Source organism: Scyliorhinus torazame, chromosome 1 (assembly GCF_047496885.1).
Source record: "Scyliorhinus torazame isolate Kashiwa2021f chromosome 1, sScyTor2.1, whole genome shotgun sequence".
Taxonomy (NCBI): Eukaryota; Metazoa; Chordata; class Chondrichthyes; order Carcharhiniformes; family Scyliorhinidae; genus Scyliorhinus; species Scyliorhinus torazame.
In genome coordinates, this window is record NC_092707.1 from 82,394,465 (window position 1) to 82,410,879 (window position 16,415).

Below are 16,415 nucleotides of genomic sequence, written 5' to 3' on the forward strand. Positions count from 1 at the left end.
CCATGGGTGTAAATCACCATGAGGGGGAGACAGTATATTCTGCCTTTTGGTGCAGGAGTAGGCCAAACAGCTCCTCAGGCCAGCTCCACATTCAGTTACATCAAGTCTGGCCTCTTCCCTCAATTCCATTTTCCCATCTTTCCTCCATTTTCCTGATAGCCTTGCCAAAGAAAATCCATCAATCTGAGTATTGAATGTTTCAGCTGTCTCAGCATCCACAGATTTCTGGGAGAGAGAATCGTGTGAAAAATTGCTTCCTGAATTCACTCCTAACTTTTAAGATTATGGTCCAGATTTTCCATTCCAGGCCCTAACCCTGGAGCAGAAGTCAATCATTTGCTTCTAGTACTGCAGGAAAGTCCTCTGGTGGAGGTGGTGGGCACCGACAGCCCTGGCAACTTCATCCATTGCAGGTTGGTTTGCGCCTCAGCTTCCTCCTCCTGGCCTAATTGATTAGCCAGCTGGGAGGTTTTTTACTGCGTGATGGGTTGGGCTTGATTGCGCTCTGCTGGATATCCGGGTATCATATTTAAAAGGAGACCAGCCAGCAACCAACGGTGGAAGGGGGAGATGGCCCGGTGATTCCAGGGTGCTCCAGCCCCCAGATTCAGCAACACTTCCCTCGATGTCCTGCTCAATGCAATGGGGGGCACAAACTGGAGCCCAAGGCTAGAAGGAGGAGACTGAACTGCCTGACTAACACTGCATGGGAGGAGATTACCAGGTTTGTCAATGCCCAGACCCTCCACTGGGGAACTGCCCTGCACCCAGAAGCTTTTTAAAAATAAATTTAGAGTAGCCAATTATGTTTTTTCCAATTACGGAGCAATTTAGCGTGGCCAATCCACCTACCTTGCACATCTTTGGGTTGTGGGGGTGAAATCCACGCAGACACGGGGAGAATGTGCAAACTCCACATGGACAGTGACCCAGGGCCGGGATTCAAACCTGGGTCCTCAGCACCATAGGCAGCAATGCTACCCACTGTGCCACGTGCCACCCCTCCGCACCCAGAAACAGGTAAACGATTTAATCTGCACTGTCAGGGTAACTGAACCCTCAACTGCTCATACTCACCTCATTGAATGGTACAGAGAAATGTGCCTTTGTGGCAAGAGTGCCTACCATGCAACCCATGCATTAAAGAGCTACTCAATGTAATAATATGTGACGTCATAGCCCCACTGAGGTCAACCCGGTCTGCAGGTGGAGAGGTCACTGCTGTCTGGAGTGGGGTTGGGAAGTGGTCGGGCGGGCGGGGTTAGGGATTGAGGGCATTGATGCGTTATGTACTGTTATTGAAAATATGGAAAGATGTGTCATTTGAAACATGGAAGTCTGGCAATATCTGGTCTGAGAGAAACATGAGAGAATGAAATGAAAAATGAAATGAAAATCGCTTATTGTCACAAGTAGGCTTCAATGAAGTTACTGTGAAAAGCCCCTAGTCGACACATTCCAGCGCCTGTTCGGGGAGGCTGGTACGGGAATTGAACCGTGCTGTTGGCCTGCTTTAAAAGCCAGCGATTTCGCTCAGTGTGCTAAACCAGCCCCTATACAGGGCAAGATTCCACAAAGGGTTAACAGCAGCTGCCAGAGCAGGATTGTAAAATGCAGATATCCTTGGTCAAGCAAGCTTAGCAAACAAAACACACAGGATTTTGAATGAAGCCAAAAACAATGGTTCACACCTTCATCGAAAGGAACTATCTTAGTAAGCATCTGGAAAAGCATGGATGAGGTTCAGTTGAATTTGGTGACAATTTGCTAATACCAGGTAAATTAAAGAAAACTGGAGACTATCAGTCTACGAGAAACATAATTCAAAGCCAAAATCAAAGTCAAAATTATGAGCTGAGGACACAATTGGAAAATAAAACTATAGAAATGACAGGAATTAAAAGTAACACCTCTTGAAGTCAAATCATTTTGAACATCACAAAGGAAACAATGTAATCAGATCTGTGAGGTGAAATCATGTCAAAATGAGTACTTAATTGGATTAGAATGTTTAGATGAAAGATACTTTTTACAATCAAAGTGAAAAATGTTACTTTACAATAAAGTCATAAAAACTATATAACGGTTAGAAAAATATATAAACCTAGAGACCAGAGCAGGAACTACCAGAACCAGAACTCGGGGAGAAGCAGAGTCAGATTACAGTCAGCTCGGCCATGGGAAAGAGACAGGGCAAAGCAGCCGAGTTAAAATAGCTAATACATCTAAGGAAGACTAGAATTTAAAGAGTAGGCTCAGAGTCAGCTCAGAGATAGCCAGCAGAGCCAGCTCTCACAGCTCGGTACATGGGAAAGATAGGACACAGCAACCGAGCTCACCAGCGAATACATCTAAAGAAGACCAGACTTTAAAAAGAAGATTGATTGTCAAGTTGGGCCTGAAGGTCCCTTCAACCAACCAGAAGGATCCAGAAGCAAGATCTTTTTCCTTTCTGTAAAGAAAGTATTTGCAGCTTTTAAAGGAAAAATATATAATAATAAAATAACTTAATTTAACCTGAAATAGAGGTTATTCCAAAGTTTACTTTACTTACTTAGCAATGCGGGACCCAGGATCGATGCTACTAAGTGGTAAATAGATGAAATCTTCGGTGAAGGTATGGGTTATACCGGGGGATAACTTGAAAACATAGTTTGACCTGAATAGCACCCACTGAAGCCTGCATCGGAGTCAGGGAGTGAGAATCCCTGATCACCATTTAGAATGTCGGCCCTTTTTGGGAGGGGGGGACTTCTAAGAATAGTGGTGAGTTTTCAACAACAGTACTCTGGGATAACACAGGCTGCAACTGGATGCAGCTTTAACCAAAAGATACTCCAGACCTTGAAGTTAGTTCAATCTGATTTATTGAACCAGTAGTACAGTTAGCACAGTTCTCTATGATTTTGACTCTCTGCTAACCTAAGTGTGGTTACTCTGTCTGACTGAACCAGACTAGCTCTTAGCCACGTGCTGGAGGTGTGATACTGTACATACACCCTGACTCACTCTGTAGATGTTCATCAGTGGAAAGAGGCGGAGTGTGAGTGCCTCGTCCCTTTTATAGCGAAATACCACCCCTGAGTGTCCTGCCTGCTCATTGGTCATGTCCTGTTCTCTGTGTTCATTAGCTGCCTGTCTGTGCCTGTCTGTATATCGTTATCTGCATGTCTGCATATCATGACAGGCATCAGCAAGCAACATGCCTCTCTGAGCTTTATCCTTCTGTCTGCATGGGCTCACTGCTCTGGGTGGTGCTGTCCCACAACCTATGTGGACAAGCTGTAGATGTTGAATCACATGGCACATAATCCACTTGGTCATCTGTAAGAGCGGGAGCATGAAAACAATAAATTAAACCCAATTGTTCTCCAGCCATCACTTGTCTTTGCGCAAGAAGCAGCACGGTAGCACAGTGGATAGCACTGTGGCTTCACAGCGTCAGGGTCCTGGGTTCGATTCCCCGCTGGGTCACTGTCTGTGTGGAGTCTGCACGTTCTCCCCGTGTCTGCGTGGGTTTCCTCCGGGTGCTCCGGTTTCCTCCCACAGTCCAAGGACGTGCAGGTTAGATGGATTGGCCATGCTAAATTGCCCTTAGTGTCCAAAAAGGTTAGGTGGGGTTATTGGGTTACGGGGATAGGGTGGAAGTGAGAGCTTAAGTGGGTCGGTGCAGACTCGATGGGTCGAAAGGCCTCCTTCTGCACTGTATGTTCTATGTTCTATGTAAGAAGATTTACGGCACAACAGGAGAGAGAGAGGCAGAAGGAGCCGACCTGACCTCACCTTACAGAGCTCGAGGAGCAGGCAGCTGAGCTGTCAAGAGAGGAACCAATGGAGCCCGTGCAGTTGGAAAGGTCGGCAAGCAGCCTTCATCCAGTAAGGATCCATGTACAATATAGTCACTAGATCTAGATTAACAGGGTTTCAGATTCTGGTGGTCACCGCATGGACCCACGTCAGCAGCAAGAGGGGGAGGGTCAGCCAAGCTCATCAGCACTTGGAGGACGACTGGGAAAAGGAATCTACAATGTCTGACTCGGATCAGCTTGCATGAGCTGCAGCAAGAGGCAGGAGCAACTTCAGGCCGCCCTCACCGGATTTCTAACCCATGGCTCTACCTTCCCACGACCAATATATTCACATATCCTTCCTGTGATACAATGTCCTGAAGTATGAGCACTGCGCATTTGCATCGGTATTAGGTCAACAACGGAAAATTTGAATGTTCCTTTCCTCCCATTTCTTCCCAAGCATGTGGTTTTAAAATGAAATGAGCAGCTTTGCATATCATTTAACTTGATCTGCTCTATGTCCCCATGCACTTAAAATGCTACCGCTCAAATCGCCCTGTGTTCTGTTCAAATGAGTGTGGTGTTTGTTTAGCAACTTCCATGTTTTCAAGCACTAAACTAAAATCAGTTTTAAGTTGAGGATGTAACCTGTGATGAGCTTGAGACCTGCCTTATTTGAAATGATAGAAAGACCAACATTTTGAATATGTTATCATTAGATTTTGGTAGCTAGCAATTGTTTCCTGCCGTTACAATTTGACTACAGGTAGCTTGTGGAATGTACATTAAATATATAATTACTCCATGCCGATGTCACTTCAAAGGGTACACCTCTGTGTAGGTGGCCTACTTCACTCGTGCTGAATGAAACGCTCCCCCAATTATTGGAGATAATTAGCACTGATCATTTGTGGCCTTTTAACTATGCTCGCCCTCTGGTCCTGACATTTTTTTTTCTGGCCTTTATTTTAACATTTAAAAGACCCCAATTTATGGCCAAAAACAATGTTGACACTCGGACTGAATTGTGTGCAGTACGCGTTCTCGTTGGGGGCGCTATTCAGGGGCAATTCAGGAGATGCTAATGGACCAGCCATCTGCTGGCACCAATTCCGAGCAATTCCCAGCCCAGAGGGCGTTCTAACCGCTGGGGCTGGAGTTCGTGCCAAAGAGCCTGGCAGCTGGAGCTGTTTTTAAGTGCTCCAGTTACTACGCGCTCACTGCAGCCACCAAGATGGTTCAGAAAAGACCTGCCCCACGAGTTCAGGAGTCCAAGGAGGACCCACAGCTCAATGCCAGTGAGGAGTGGAGGGGCACCCTCTTCCCCAGGGTGGGCCGCAGACTCAATCCTTCCCTCCTGAACACTGCCTGGGAGGTGGTGGCAGGGCCAGTCAGCGCCGCCAGTCTCACCAGGAGGAGTCAGCTGGTGAGCTGGAGGGTTGGGGGTTATTGGTGAGCCCTCTGCCCTTAGAGGGACAGAGAACCGCGAAGAATTCCAAAGGCTGCGATGCAGGTGTCCTCTGGTTGGGATGAGCTCTGCTGATCCCTTGCTTCCTCTGTAATGGAGCAGCACTTCTGAGGAGTGCAAAGCAGGTGGGCCCCTGATTGAGCATGGCCCTTGATGATGGGGTATGAGGGTGTCCAGAGGGGCAGCCTGGGTGGGCACAGGCAGTGCTGAGCAGCCACAAACTTGTAACTCGCACCAAAGGGGTGCGTTTAAAAGAGAGACGGCAGCAATGGCAGTCTGAGCCAGGCCACCCTGATCCCAAGGGGGACACCCTGGGATGGGTTCTCCAATTGTGAGGCTATATCCTCATGCTGGCATGGGAACGGTGGTGTTTTACACCCGTGAGGTACCATCAATAATGACACTTAGAGATTAAACTGTAAAGAAGGCTTTATTAGACGAATAACCATGCTAGAGCTAGAGACGAGAGCTGACTGTTACAGACCATGAGGCAGCCCTTATGTATGGCTCCCAGATGGGCGGAGCCAGAGGCAGAGTCCCCAGGGTTCCAAGCCCGGTCTTAAAGGGGACATCACCTTACATGATGATAAGGCAGTAACCGTTCATCACATTCACCCGCTGTTTAAAAAAAGAGTCCGGTGGGGGCGAAGTGCCATCATAGGTCAATCTGTCTCGGTGGCCGGATCGTCCTCCTCGACCTCCTCAATTCGGGCGGTGGTGCGGCGGGCACGGACGTCCCGGTTGAGGGCACATCCGGGAGCACAGTGGTCGGAGCTTCGGTCCGGGTCGGGGCAGGGGAACTAGGCAGGGCCGGGGGTAGCGGCGCCGGCGGGGTGTGTAAAGGGGGGGGGCGCATGGTAGGGGCTCAACAACGGGTGGTAGGGCCGGAAGGGGGTGTGTTGTAGGGGGCGACGGGTCCTGCAGGGGAGCGGCGCGGGAAGGGGTGTCTGTGGTGGAGGATCCAGCGGGTGCCAGATCCCGGAGGGAAACCGTATCTTGCCTGCCGTCGGAGTACTCCACGTAGGCGTAACTGGGGTTGGCATGGAGCAGTCGGATCTTTTCAACTAGTGGGTCCGTTTTATGTCTCCTCGCGTGCCTCCGGAGAAGAACAGGTCCCGGGGCCATCAGCCAAGGTGGAAGCGAGACCCCGGAGGTAGACTTCCTGGGGAAGAGAAACAATCGGTCGTGAGGGGTCTCATTTGTGGCCGTGCAGAGGAGTGACCTAATGGAGTGTAGGGCATCGGGTAGGACCTCAGGCCAGCGGGTGGTTGGGAGCTTTCTCGACCGCAGGGCCAGAAGGACAGCCTTCCACACGGTCGCGTTCTCCCTCTCCACCTGCCCGTTTCCCCACGGGCTATAACTGGTCGTTCTGCTCGAGGCGATGCCTTTGCTGAGCAGAGACTGACGCAGTTCATCGCTAATGAACGATGTACCCTGGTCGCTGTGGATATAAGCGGGGAAACCGAACAGGGTGAAGATGCTGTGCAGTGCCTTAATCACCGTGGCTGAGGTCATGTCGGGGCAGGGAATGGCGAATGGGAAACGGGAGAACTCATCGATCACGGTGAGGAAATAGGCATAACGGTTGGTGGACGGGAGGGGCCCCTTGAAGTCCACGCTCAGTCGCTCAAAGGGGCCCGAGGCCATCACGAGCCGAACCTTGTCTGGCCGATAGAAATGCGGTTTGCACTCCGCACAGATCTGGCAGGCCCTGACCATGGCCTTGACCTCCTTGGTTGAGTAAGGTAGGTTGCGGGACTTGATGAAATGGACGAGCCGGGTAACCCCCGGGTGGCAGAAGGCATTGTGGATGGCTTGCAGGCGGTCCTCCTGCGCGTTGGCGCATGTGCCGCGGGACAGGGCATCTGGGGGCTCGTTGAGCTCCCCTGGACGATACTTGATATCGTACGAGTAGTTGGAGAGTTCGATCCTCCACGTCAAAATGGTATAGTTTTTTATTTTGCCCCGTTGCGTGTTATCGAACATATAGGCGACCGACCGTTGGTCGGTGACGAGGGTAAACCTCCTACCGGCTAGGTAGTGTCTCCAGCGCCTTACAGCCTCCACAATGGCTTGTCCTCCTTTTCGACTGCAGAGTGTCGAACCTCGGAGGCGGTGAGGGTTCGGGAGAAGAACGCTACTGGTCTGCCTCCTTGATTGAGGGTAGCAGCCAGGGCGATGTCTGATGCATCGCTCTCTACCTGGAAAGGGATGGTTTCGTCCACCGCGTGCATGGCGGCCTTGATGATGCCGGCCTTGATTCGATTGAAGGCCAATTGAGCCTCAGCCGAGAGGGGAAAAGTGGTGGTCTTTAGGAGTGGGCGGGCTTTGTCCGCATACTTGGGGACCCATTGGGCGTAATAGGAGAAAAGCCCCAAGCACCGTTTGAGGGCCTTGAGGCTGCGGGGGAGAGGGAGTTCCTTAAGGGGGCGCATGCGGTCGGGGTCGGGACCTAGGACCCCGTCTTCCACGACATAGCCGAGGATGGCCAGCCGGGTGGTGTGGAAAACGCATTTGCCCTCGTTATAGGTCAGGTTAAGGGCTCGGGCGGTCTGGAGGAACTTTTTGAGGTTAGCGTCATGGTCCTGCTGATCATGGCCGCAGATGGTGACATTGTCCAAGTACGGGTATGTAGCCCGCAAACCGTACTGGTCCACCATTTGGTCCATCGCCCTTTGAAAGGCGGAGACCCCATTTGTGACACCAAGGGGGACCCTGAGGAAGTGGAAGAGCCGGCCGGCTGCTTCGAAGGCAGTATAGGGGCGTTCTTTTGGTCGGATGGGGAGCTGGTGGTAGGCGGATTTGAGGTTGACCGTGGAAAGGACTCGGTATTGGGCGATCCGATTTACCATTTCCGCAATGCGAGGAAGGGGGTAAGCATCAAGCTGCGTGAATCGGTTTATGGTCTGGCTATAATCCACGACCATCCGTTTCTTCTCCCCGGACCGGACTACCACCACTTGCGCTCTCCAAGGGCTGTTGCTAGCCTCGATGACCCCCTCTCCCAGTAAACGCTGGACCTCTGACTTGATAAAAGCCATATCTTGGGCACTGTAGCGCCGGCTCCTGGTGGCGACGGGCTTACAGTCGGGAGTGAGGTTCGCGAATAGTGAGGGGGGTGCGACTTTCAGTGTCGCAAGGCAGCACACCGTGAGGGGGGGGGCAAGGGTCCGCCGAACTTCAGTGTCAGGCTTCGGTGGCTGCACTGGAAATCCAGTCCTAGCAGCAGGGGGGCACAGAGGTGAGGGAGGATATAAAATTTGAAACGGGTGTATTTGGCGCCCTGGATCGAGAGATCCACAATACAGTACCCCATGATTTGTACCGAGTGGGACCCACATGCGAGGGCTACGGTTTGGGATGCGGGATGGGTGCGTAGGGAGCAGCGCCTTACCGTTTCAGGGTGGATAAAGCTCTCCGTGCTCCCGGAGTCGAAGAGGCATGCAGTGTCGTGCCCGTTGACCTGGACCTGCATCACGGAGTTCTCCAGGTGTTTTGGCCGAGTTTCATCGAGGGTGATCGCACCCAGTCGCGGGTAGTCGGAGTCCTCAGCCGAGTCGGACTCGTAAAATAGCCGCCGCTGCTGGCTGCGCGTGTCGGGTCGAGAAGATGGCCACCACCAAGATGGCCGCTCCCATGATTCGCACAAGGCTGATGACACGTCAGAAGAGGGCGTGTCAGGTCGGTGCGCAGCAGCATTGCGAGGCCTGCGGGCCCAAGAGCCTGATTTTCGGGCCGGCTGTTCTTTGTTTTTCTGGCCCCTGGGTCTGGCCAGGCAGACCCTCGCAAAGTGCCCTTTCTTCCCGCAGACGCTGCAGATCGCGGAGCGGGCTGGGCAGCGTGGGCGTGGGTGCTGGCCCTGCCCGCAGAAGTAGCAAGGTGTGCCCCCATGGTGAGCGGGTCGCCGCGTGGTGCAGGCCTGTAATACGGCTGAGTCTGAGGAAGTCCGGGGAGGGGGGTTGGCAGAGTCCGCGGGGTACGTACCCAAGTTATGTCGGGCCACCGCCAGCGAGGAGGCGAGCGTTAGCGTCTCCTGGAGGTCATGAAGATGCCGGCATTGGACTGGGGAGAGCACAGTAAGAAGTCTTACAACACCAGGTTAAAGTCCAAGAGGCTTATTTCGAATCACTAGCTTTCAGAGCACTGCTCACCTGAGGAATGAGCAGTGCTCCGAAAGCTGGTGATTCGAAACAAACCTCTTGGACTTTAACCTGGTGTTGTAAGACTTCTTACTATACAATGAGTGACGTTGAATGGGTCAGCCATATGGCCGCCATTTTGTACACATCAAAAACTGACAAACAACCAGCGACCTGTTTTCTCGTTTCTAATTGTCTGGCTCTTTGAGCTGCACTTCAATATTTTTATTTATGTTTCTGCTCCTGCCCACCCTGATCCCACTGTCCACATTGAAAGCAACGCAACTGTATTCGTGTAGCTCTCACAGGGTGTTTTAATTGGCTGGAAACCAACTGGAAAAGCCCATCGTCCAGCTTTGACCATGAAAGTTAAAATGCCCACATCCTCAGCACAACCAGATCAACCACTGCTGCCAAGCCCATGGTGAAAGCAACAAGTGCCTGACCAAGCTAGCAGCATCCGTAAAATTGGACTCTGCTGCCAGGCTGAGGGAACGTATGTTGTTAAATAATGAACAGGCAGACAAGGCTCTGAATTCTTGTTGCAATAGTGTAAGAGAGCAGCTCGTACACTTAATAACACCCGACGGCACTGTACCTCAAAGGGAAATCGGCAATCATGTCCTGACCTGTATGTGAAGGATGCTAGAGGTGATCGTGCTGAGCGCAGATGAATAACATGCCAGGCTTTGTTTGGCGTGGTTCTTTCAAATTAAGTCAAGGTTTTGAAAGTGGGAGTTGGATTCATTCCTTATTGTCACAGTATGTTGTTATCATTAAATAACTATAATTGGATCACTGCCATATGTTCCAGCTATATACTTGAAAAGGAAAATAATTCCACAGCTGCAGGGTAAGAACAGTTGCTGGGACTGATTGGATCGCTCTTTCAAATAGCTGCCAGAGGCACAAAGGGCTGAATGGCCTCCTTCTGTATGATTAGGTCACAGGCTTTGAATCCACTTTAGTATTTAAACCTAAACGTACTTTCCCCCAAACACTTGTGGGCCATGACACTGCTCTTTCTCATGGGCCCTCTTTTTTTAACCAGCGCAGACTTGAAACATACAAGTCTCAGGATCTCACCATTGAGACACTACAACTGGAACCATAATACAACTGAATGGTCAGTGTTAATTGAGGAATTAGTATTGGCCAGATTACCGGAGATGACACCCCAATTGCTCTTTGTAATAGTGCCATGGGAGCTTTTATGTTCACCTATGAGGGCTTGGTTGAATGTCTCACCCGATAGACGGATGTGGCATAATTCACGTTCCCAGGCACAGGAGCATAATCAGACCAAAGGGTGGGGCATGAAGATCGATAACCAGAAACATATTCAAACAGAGATTTTCAGCAGCAGCTTGAAGAAGAGAGGTGGAGAGGTGTAGGAATTCCAGCGCTGGGATTCTGGAAAGTGCTGCCGCAGCGTCCGAGGCAGTGGAAGTGAGGGATACCAAAGAGGCCAGAATTAGGGGAGAACAAATATTTTGGACGATTGTAAGGCTGAGGAAGGTACAGAGATAGTGGGGGGGAGGATGGTGGGGGGGGGGGGCGGGGGGGCGGGTCATGAACAGATGAAATGAAATGATAAAAATGAAATGAAAATCGCTTATTGTCACAAGTAGTCTTCAAATGAAGTTACTGTGAAAAGCCCCTAGTCGCCACATTCTGGCGCCTGTTCGGGGGGGGGCTGGTTAGGGAATTGAACCATGCTGCTGGCCTGCCTTGGTCTGCTTTAAAAGCCACCTATTTAGCCCTGTGCTAAACCAGCCACTAATTTGAACAGGTATGCGAATATTAAACCCTGGGGGCTAGATTTCCATTCCACGGTCTGGATTTCACCAGAGGGCTAATTCCAGTTGAGAACCCAGACAGGCCAGGGGGGTGACACTGGAAGCGTTTTTCAAGAAGGCGGCCAGTTAAGTGGCATCCTCCAGTCAATTAAGCACAGCGGGCTGATTTCCAAGTCTGGGGAGCCAAGAGGTAGCTGTCCCGTACAGGAGGACCAGCAGACCCACTGTCAGACGGTGGAAAGGTCAATGTCGGTAGGTGAAAAGTGAAGTCAGCCTCGAAAGAATTCTTATGAGATGATAAAATAAGAATTGTCACAGCTGCCAGCCTGTCATCCCTGCACAAAGTGACCTATGGATGCAACTGCGGATATCGCACGACTGTGATTTAGCGGAATTTGGCCTTCATGGGATCCTACTGCTGACTGGAAAATGGTAACCAATACCTGCCCACCTGCCTTAATGATGGTGTGTAATTGGCTACCACCACTTGAAGCTGTCTAGATGTGTCCCACTCACTGGCCCAAAACAGCCTCTTCGAAAATGGGAGGCCAAAGCCAGTAAACTGGCACACTGGCTGGAAGTGGCAAACTGTAGCCCCAACCTTCCTAAAATCCAACTCCTTAGTAAACCAGGAATACAACGATAGTATTTAAATCATTAGTGCTAACGGCATTATAGTGACGGCATTTGGTGGAAGAGATGACATAGCCTGACATCATGGAGGAGTTAAGTTCACATGTTATTGCATTACTTACTCAAGTTACTTACTAAAAATTGTGTCAAAATCATGTTCAATATTATTGGTGGCAGCGTGACAATATCTGGTAATCGTAGGTTCCGGGCTAATGCTCCGGGAACAAATTCCACCATCACAGCCAGCGGGATTTAAATTCAATTAATAAAATCTGGAATTGAAAACTAGTCTCAATCCACGATCATGAAACCCATCATCAATTGTCATAAAAACCATGGTTCGCGAATGTCATTTAGGGATCCAGGAGGGGCAGCAAGGTGGCGCAGTGGTTCGCATTGCTCCTCACGGCACCGAGGTCCCAGGTTTGATCCCAGTCCTGGGTCACTGTCCGTGTGGAGTTTGTACATTCTCCCCGTGTCTGTGTGGGTTTCGCTCCCACAACCTAAAGATTTGCAGGTTAGGTGGATTGGCCACGCTAAAATTTAGGGATCCAGGAAATCTTCCATTCTGACCTGGTCTGGCCTACATGTGACTCGAGATCCATTGCAATGTGGTTGACATTTAAGTACCCTCTGACATGACCCAGCAAGTCACTCAGTTCAATGCCAATTAAGGATGGGCAACAAATGTTGGCCTTACTGGCAACATCCAGATCCCATGAAAGAATTTTTAAAATTAATAACAAATGGTGACGCCACAGTTCATTTTGTGATTACCATCTGACGATATAACTCAATATATTTAATATTGTACAGCACTGTTTCAATCTCAGTGCTTCATGTTGCTATTATCCGTAACTGCTTTGAGCCAGCTCCTTGATGACCTTACCAGAACTCACTCTTTGAAAGTTTTTTTTTTACAAAAGTCTTTCATATCATTCCAGCTATTTTTTCATGTTGGTTACCATGAGGTTTATTGATGGCTGGATCGCTTTTAAGGCTGATACTTTGCTCAGATTTTACTTCTCACTGGCACTTTTGAAGTTCCGCATGTACGAGAAGGAGGTTATTTTACAATCATGACCAATTACTTTATTGGGAAGGATCAGATGGCTGGGGGTATATTTAAAGCCAAGGAAACCTCAGTAATCCCACTCAGGCCCAGAGATGGCACAACAAAGGTTACTGGAATACAAAAGGCAAGAATTTATGCATTAGTTGTATGAAACCTTGGCCAAACCATTCTGGAGTCCTATATTCAGTTTTGGACACCATGTGGGGGAGGGGGGGATTGTCCCAAAAAATGGCAAATTAATAATAGTAATAATAATAATAATAATAATAATAATAATAATAATAATAATAATCGGGGGGGGGGAGATCTTGCCAGAGCAAATCCTGTGTGACCATCTTTGATTTTGTGGCCATAACGGGATTTGAGCCCGTGGTGAACTCGAAACTTCGCGCCTCACATCTCAGGAAGGGTATACTGACCTCTGAAGAAGGACAAGATAGGTTCAACAGAATGATTCTGCAGCTTGAGAGGGCAAATGACGAGGAAACATTCCATAAATCCAGCTCTCCGTAGAAGAGAAAATGGAGGGGTGATCTGATTAAGGTATTTAAAATGATACATGGACTTGAAGGAGCAGATAGAATGAATTGATTCACTCTGATGCATGATGCAACAAAGAGAGGGAGTAATATTAGAATTAGAGCTGGGCCACTTTGGAGTTAAATCAGAAGCACCTGTTCCACACAAAGGGTAATGCGGTTCTGAAGTTTTCTCCCCCAAAAGCCTGAAGGTTCTGGAAGAATTGGAACTTTCCAGAATGTGATCGGTAGATTTTATCGGGCGAGAGTAGCAAGGGATATGAGCAAAGGTGGGAAAATGGAGTCGAGGTATCAATCAGTCATGCTCTAACTGAATGACGAGAGGCTGAATGGCTTTGTCCTGTTGCTGTGTTATGGTATGTACAAAAGAGGCTTCAGCACTACCAGAGCGAGGCCAACAGCATGCAAGGTATATAACTGATCAGGCTTTCCATGTTCTGGCAGTAGCAGGGGCACATGCATTCGTAGGGCTGCTGGGCTGCTGCCAGATTCACTAGTTTTTTGCTTCTGGTTGACTATACATCCAGAACTAGTTCCATGCATCTCACAGCATGATGGCTGTCGCACTGATAACTGCCCAATGAAACAACTCAGATTGAACTGGAGACACTAATAGCATCATTACATTCCACTTTGGAGCAGAAACACATTTCTCTGCGTTCTGGGTTCTCCCTCAGGACCAACAAAGTACAACACCAAAGCTGTTAAACTAAACAAAAGACAGACCAACATGGAGGCTGCTATAATCTGGAATTTGTATTCAGAGTTTCAAGATTTCTCACCAGAAAGACCCTGGAGTTCTCTGAAAGCAGCATTCAGCTGCTTCACATGAGATTCAAGGGTTTGTGCCTCAATGCCTCGATACCAAGCCCATTCTACCTGTTGCTCGTTCTTCATATGAAGAACCTCCTGATACCAATCCTTAATTTGCCTTTTCTACGTTTCAGCTCCTGCTGTCATTCTTTAGTTTGAAGCAATGTTCTATGTCTATCTTTCAATGCTACTCACTATCTTAAGTTCCTGTTTTAAGTGTTCTCTCCGTGGCCTTCTTCAAGACTGAAAGCTCAAGCTCTTCCAGTTTTTCCTCACAATTCTGCTCCATTTCTAATTGTGTAAATAATTGGTACATCAATCCATAACATGATGTTTCTATTAATGATTGATGCCCTAAATTAGACTCAATCAATACTTTGCCATCTCTGGCTTAATACAGATTCATACATATATTCATAAAACAGGCCATCCTTCGTTCAATATCTATATTTCATCACTGGGGACTGCAACCTATTTTCACACGCTTTGCGATACATTTCATGCTTAGCAGTCAGCATTTCCCCAATGGCTGCTACATTCTGAACCATTATGAATGCACGAATTTCAGCTGGGTGTTGTAACTGAAGAATTTGAGCATGAGATGGATGAGCTGAATGACTCTTTATTGTGTCAATTTTTTTTCATGGTTGACCTATTAATTCTCCAACAATTGGTCTTTTGGTCAACCCCGATAGTACCTGTTCATAGATATTATAGATAACGCAAAATGGTGTTGATGAAATGGGTAGACAAGTGGCACATGAGTTTCAATGTAGAGAGGTGTGAAGTGATTCATTTTGGTAGGAAGAACACAGAGCGACAATACAAAATAAAGAATGTGGGGCGGGATTCTCTCAGCCCGGGGCCGGGGCGGAGAATCCCCGAGACCGGCGCGAATCGCGCCACACCGCCCCGACGCCGGCACGCGATTCTCCGCAGAGGGGAGGATCGGCGCCATTGGCACCGGCATGATTGGCGCGGCGCCGGTCGGAGGGCCGCTCTACGCTGAATTGCTGTTCCTGAGGCCCCATTGACGCCATTGAGAAACGGGACAGCATTTCCGACGGTGTCAACACTTAGCCTCAGGATCACAGAATCCCGCCCAGGATTCTGAAAGGCGTCCACAAGCAGCAAAACTTGGTGAACCTGTGTATAAATTATCAAAGGTGGCAAGTCAGGTTGAGAGAGCAATTAATAAAACATATAGCATCTCAGGCTTTATTGATGGAGACATAGACTACAAGAGCAAGGAGGTTATGTTACACGAATATAAAACACCAGGTTGGCCTCAATTAGACTATTTCGTTCAGTTCTGCGTACCCCACTTCAGGACAATTGTGAAGGCATTAGAGAAATTGCAGAAAAGATTCTGGTGAATGGTTCCATGGGTAAGGAACTTTGTTTGTGTAGCTAGATTGGAGAAGTTGGGACCGTTTTCCTTGGGGAAGAGAAGATTGAGAGGAATTTTGATCAAAATATTTAAAATCATGGACAGAGTAGATAGGAAATACTGGGCGGAATTCCCCCCCCCCCCCACGCCGGGTGGGAGAATCGCCCGGGCGCCGTGTGAGTCCCGCCACGCCGTCCTGACGCCCGCACGCGATTCTCCCACCACCCCACCCCCCCCAAACCGGCGCGGCGCGAATCACGGCTGGCCGCTGGGAGAATCGCCGCTTGCCGTTGGTAATGGGCGAGCGCCGATTCTCCGGCCCGGATTGGTCGAGCGGCCTGCCCAACACGACAGGTTCCCGCTGGCGCCATCCACACCTGGTCGCTGCCGGCGGGAACAGCGCGGGAACGCTGGGGGGGGCGGCCTGTGGGGGGGGCGAGGGGGGTTCCTGCACCGGGGGGGGCTCAAAAGGGGTCTGGCCCATGATCGGTGTCCACCAATCGGCGGGCCGGCCTCTCTGAAGGAGGACCTCCTTTCCTCCGCTGCCCCGCAAGATCGATCCGCCATCTTCTTGCGGGGCGGCCGCGGGGAGGACAGCAACCGTGCATGTGCGGTTTGGCGCCGGCCAACCCGCGCAAGCGCGGGTGACGTCATTTACGTGACGCCGGTCGCGTCATTTACGCGGCGCCAAGGCCCGGCGCACGTAAATGACGCGGCACCGCTCCAAACCCCCCCCCCCGGGGGCGGGAGAATAGGGGGCTAGGAACG

At 49.8% G+C, this 16,415-nt stretch overlaps 1 protein-coding gene across 2 annotated transcripts in view; it reads right to left on the reverse strand.

Annotated features, from left to right (window-relative positions):
• kremen1 (kringle containing transmembrane protein 1) overlaps positions 1-16,415 on the reverse strand; it is a 264,680-nt gene that overhangs the window by 48,426 nt on the left and 199,839 nt on the right. Inside the window, exon 9 of one of the 2 annotated variants that reach the window (XM_072497136.1) lies at positions 15,002-15,403. The exons of the other annotated variant lie outside the window; for it this stretch is intronic. Coding sequence (XP_072353237.1) covers positions 15,346-15,403 — 58 coding nt within the window. The 3' untranslated portion in view covers positions 15,002-15,345. Of the gene's footprint in view, positions 1-15,001; positions 15,404-16,415 lie in introns of those variants that run through there. 2 annotated transcript variants of the gene reach the window in all.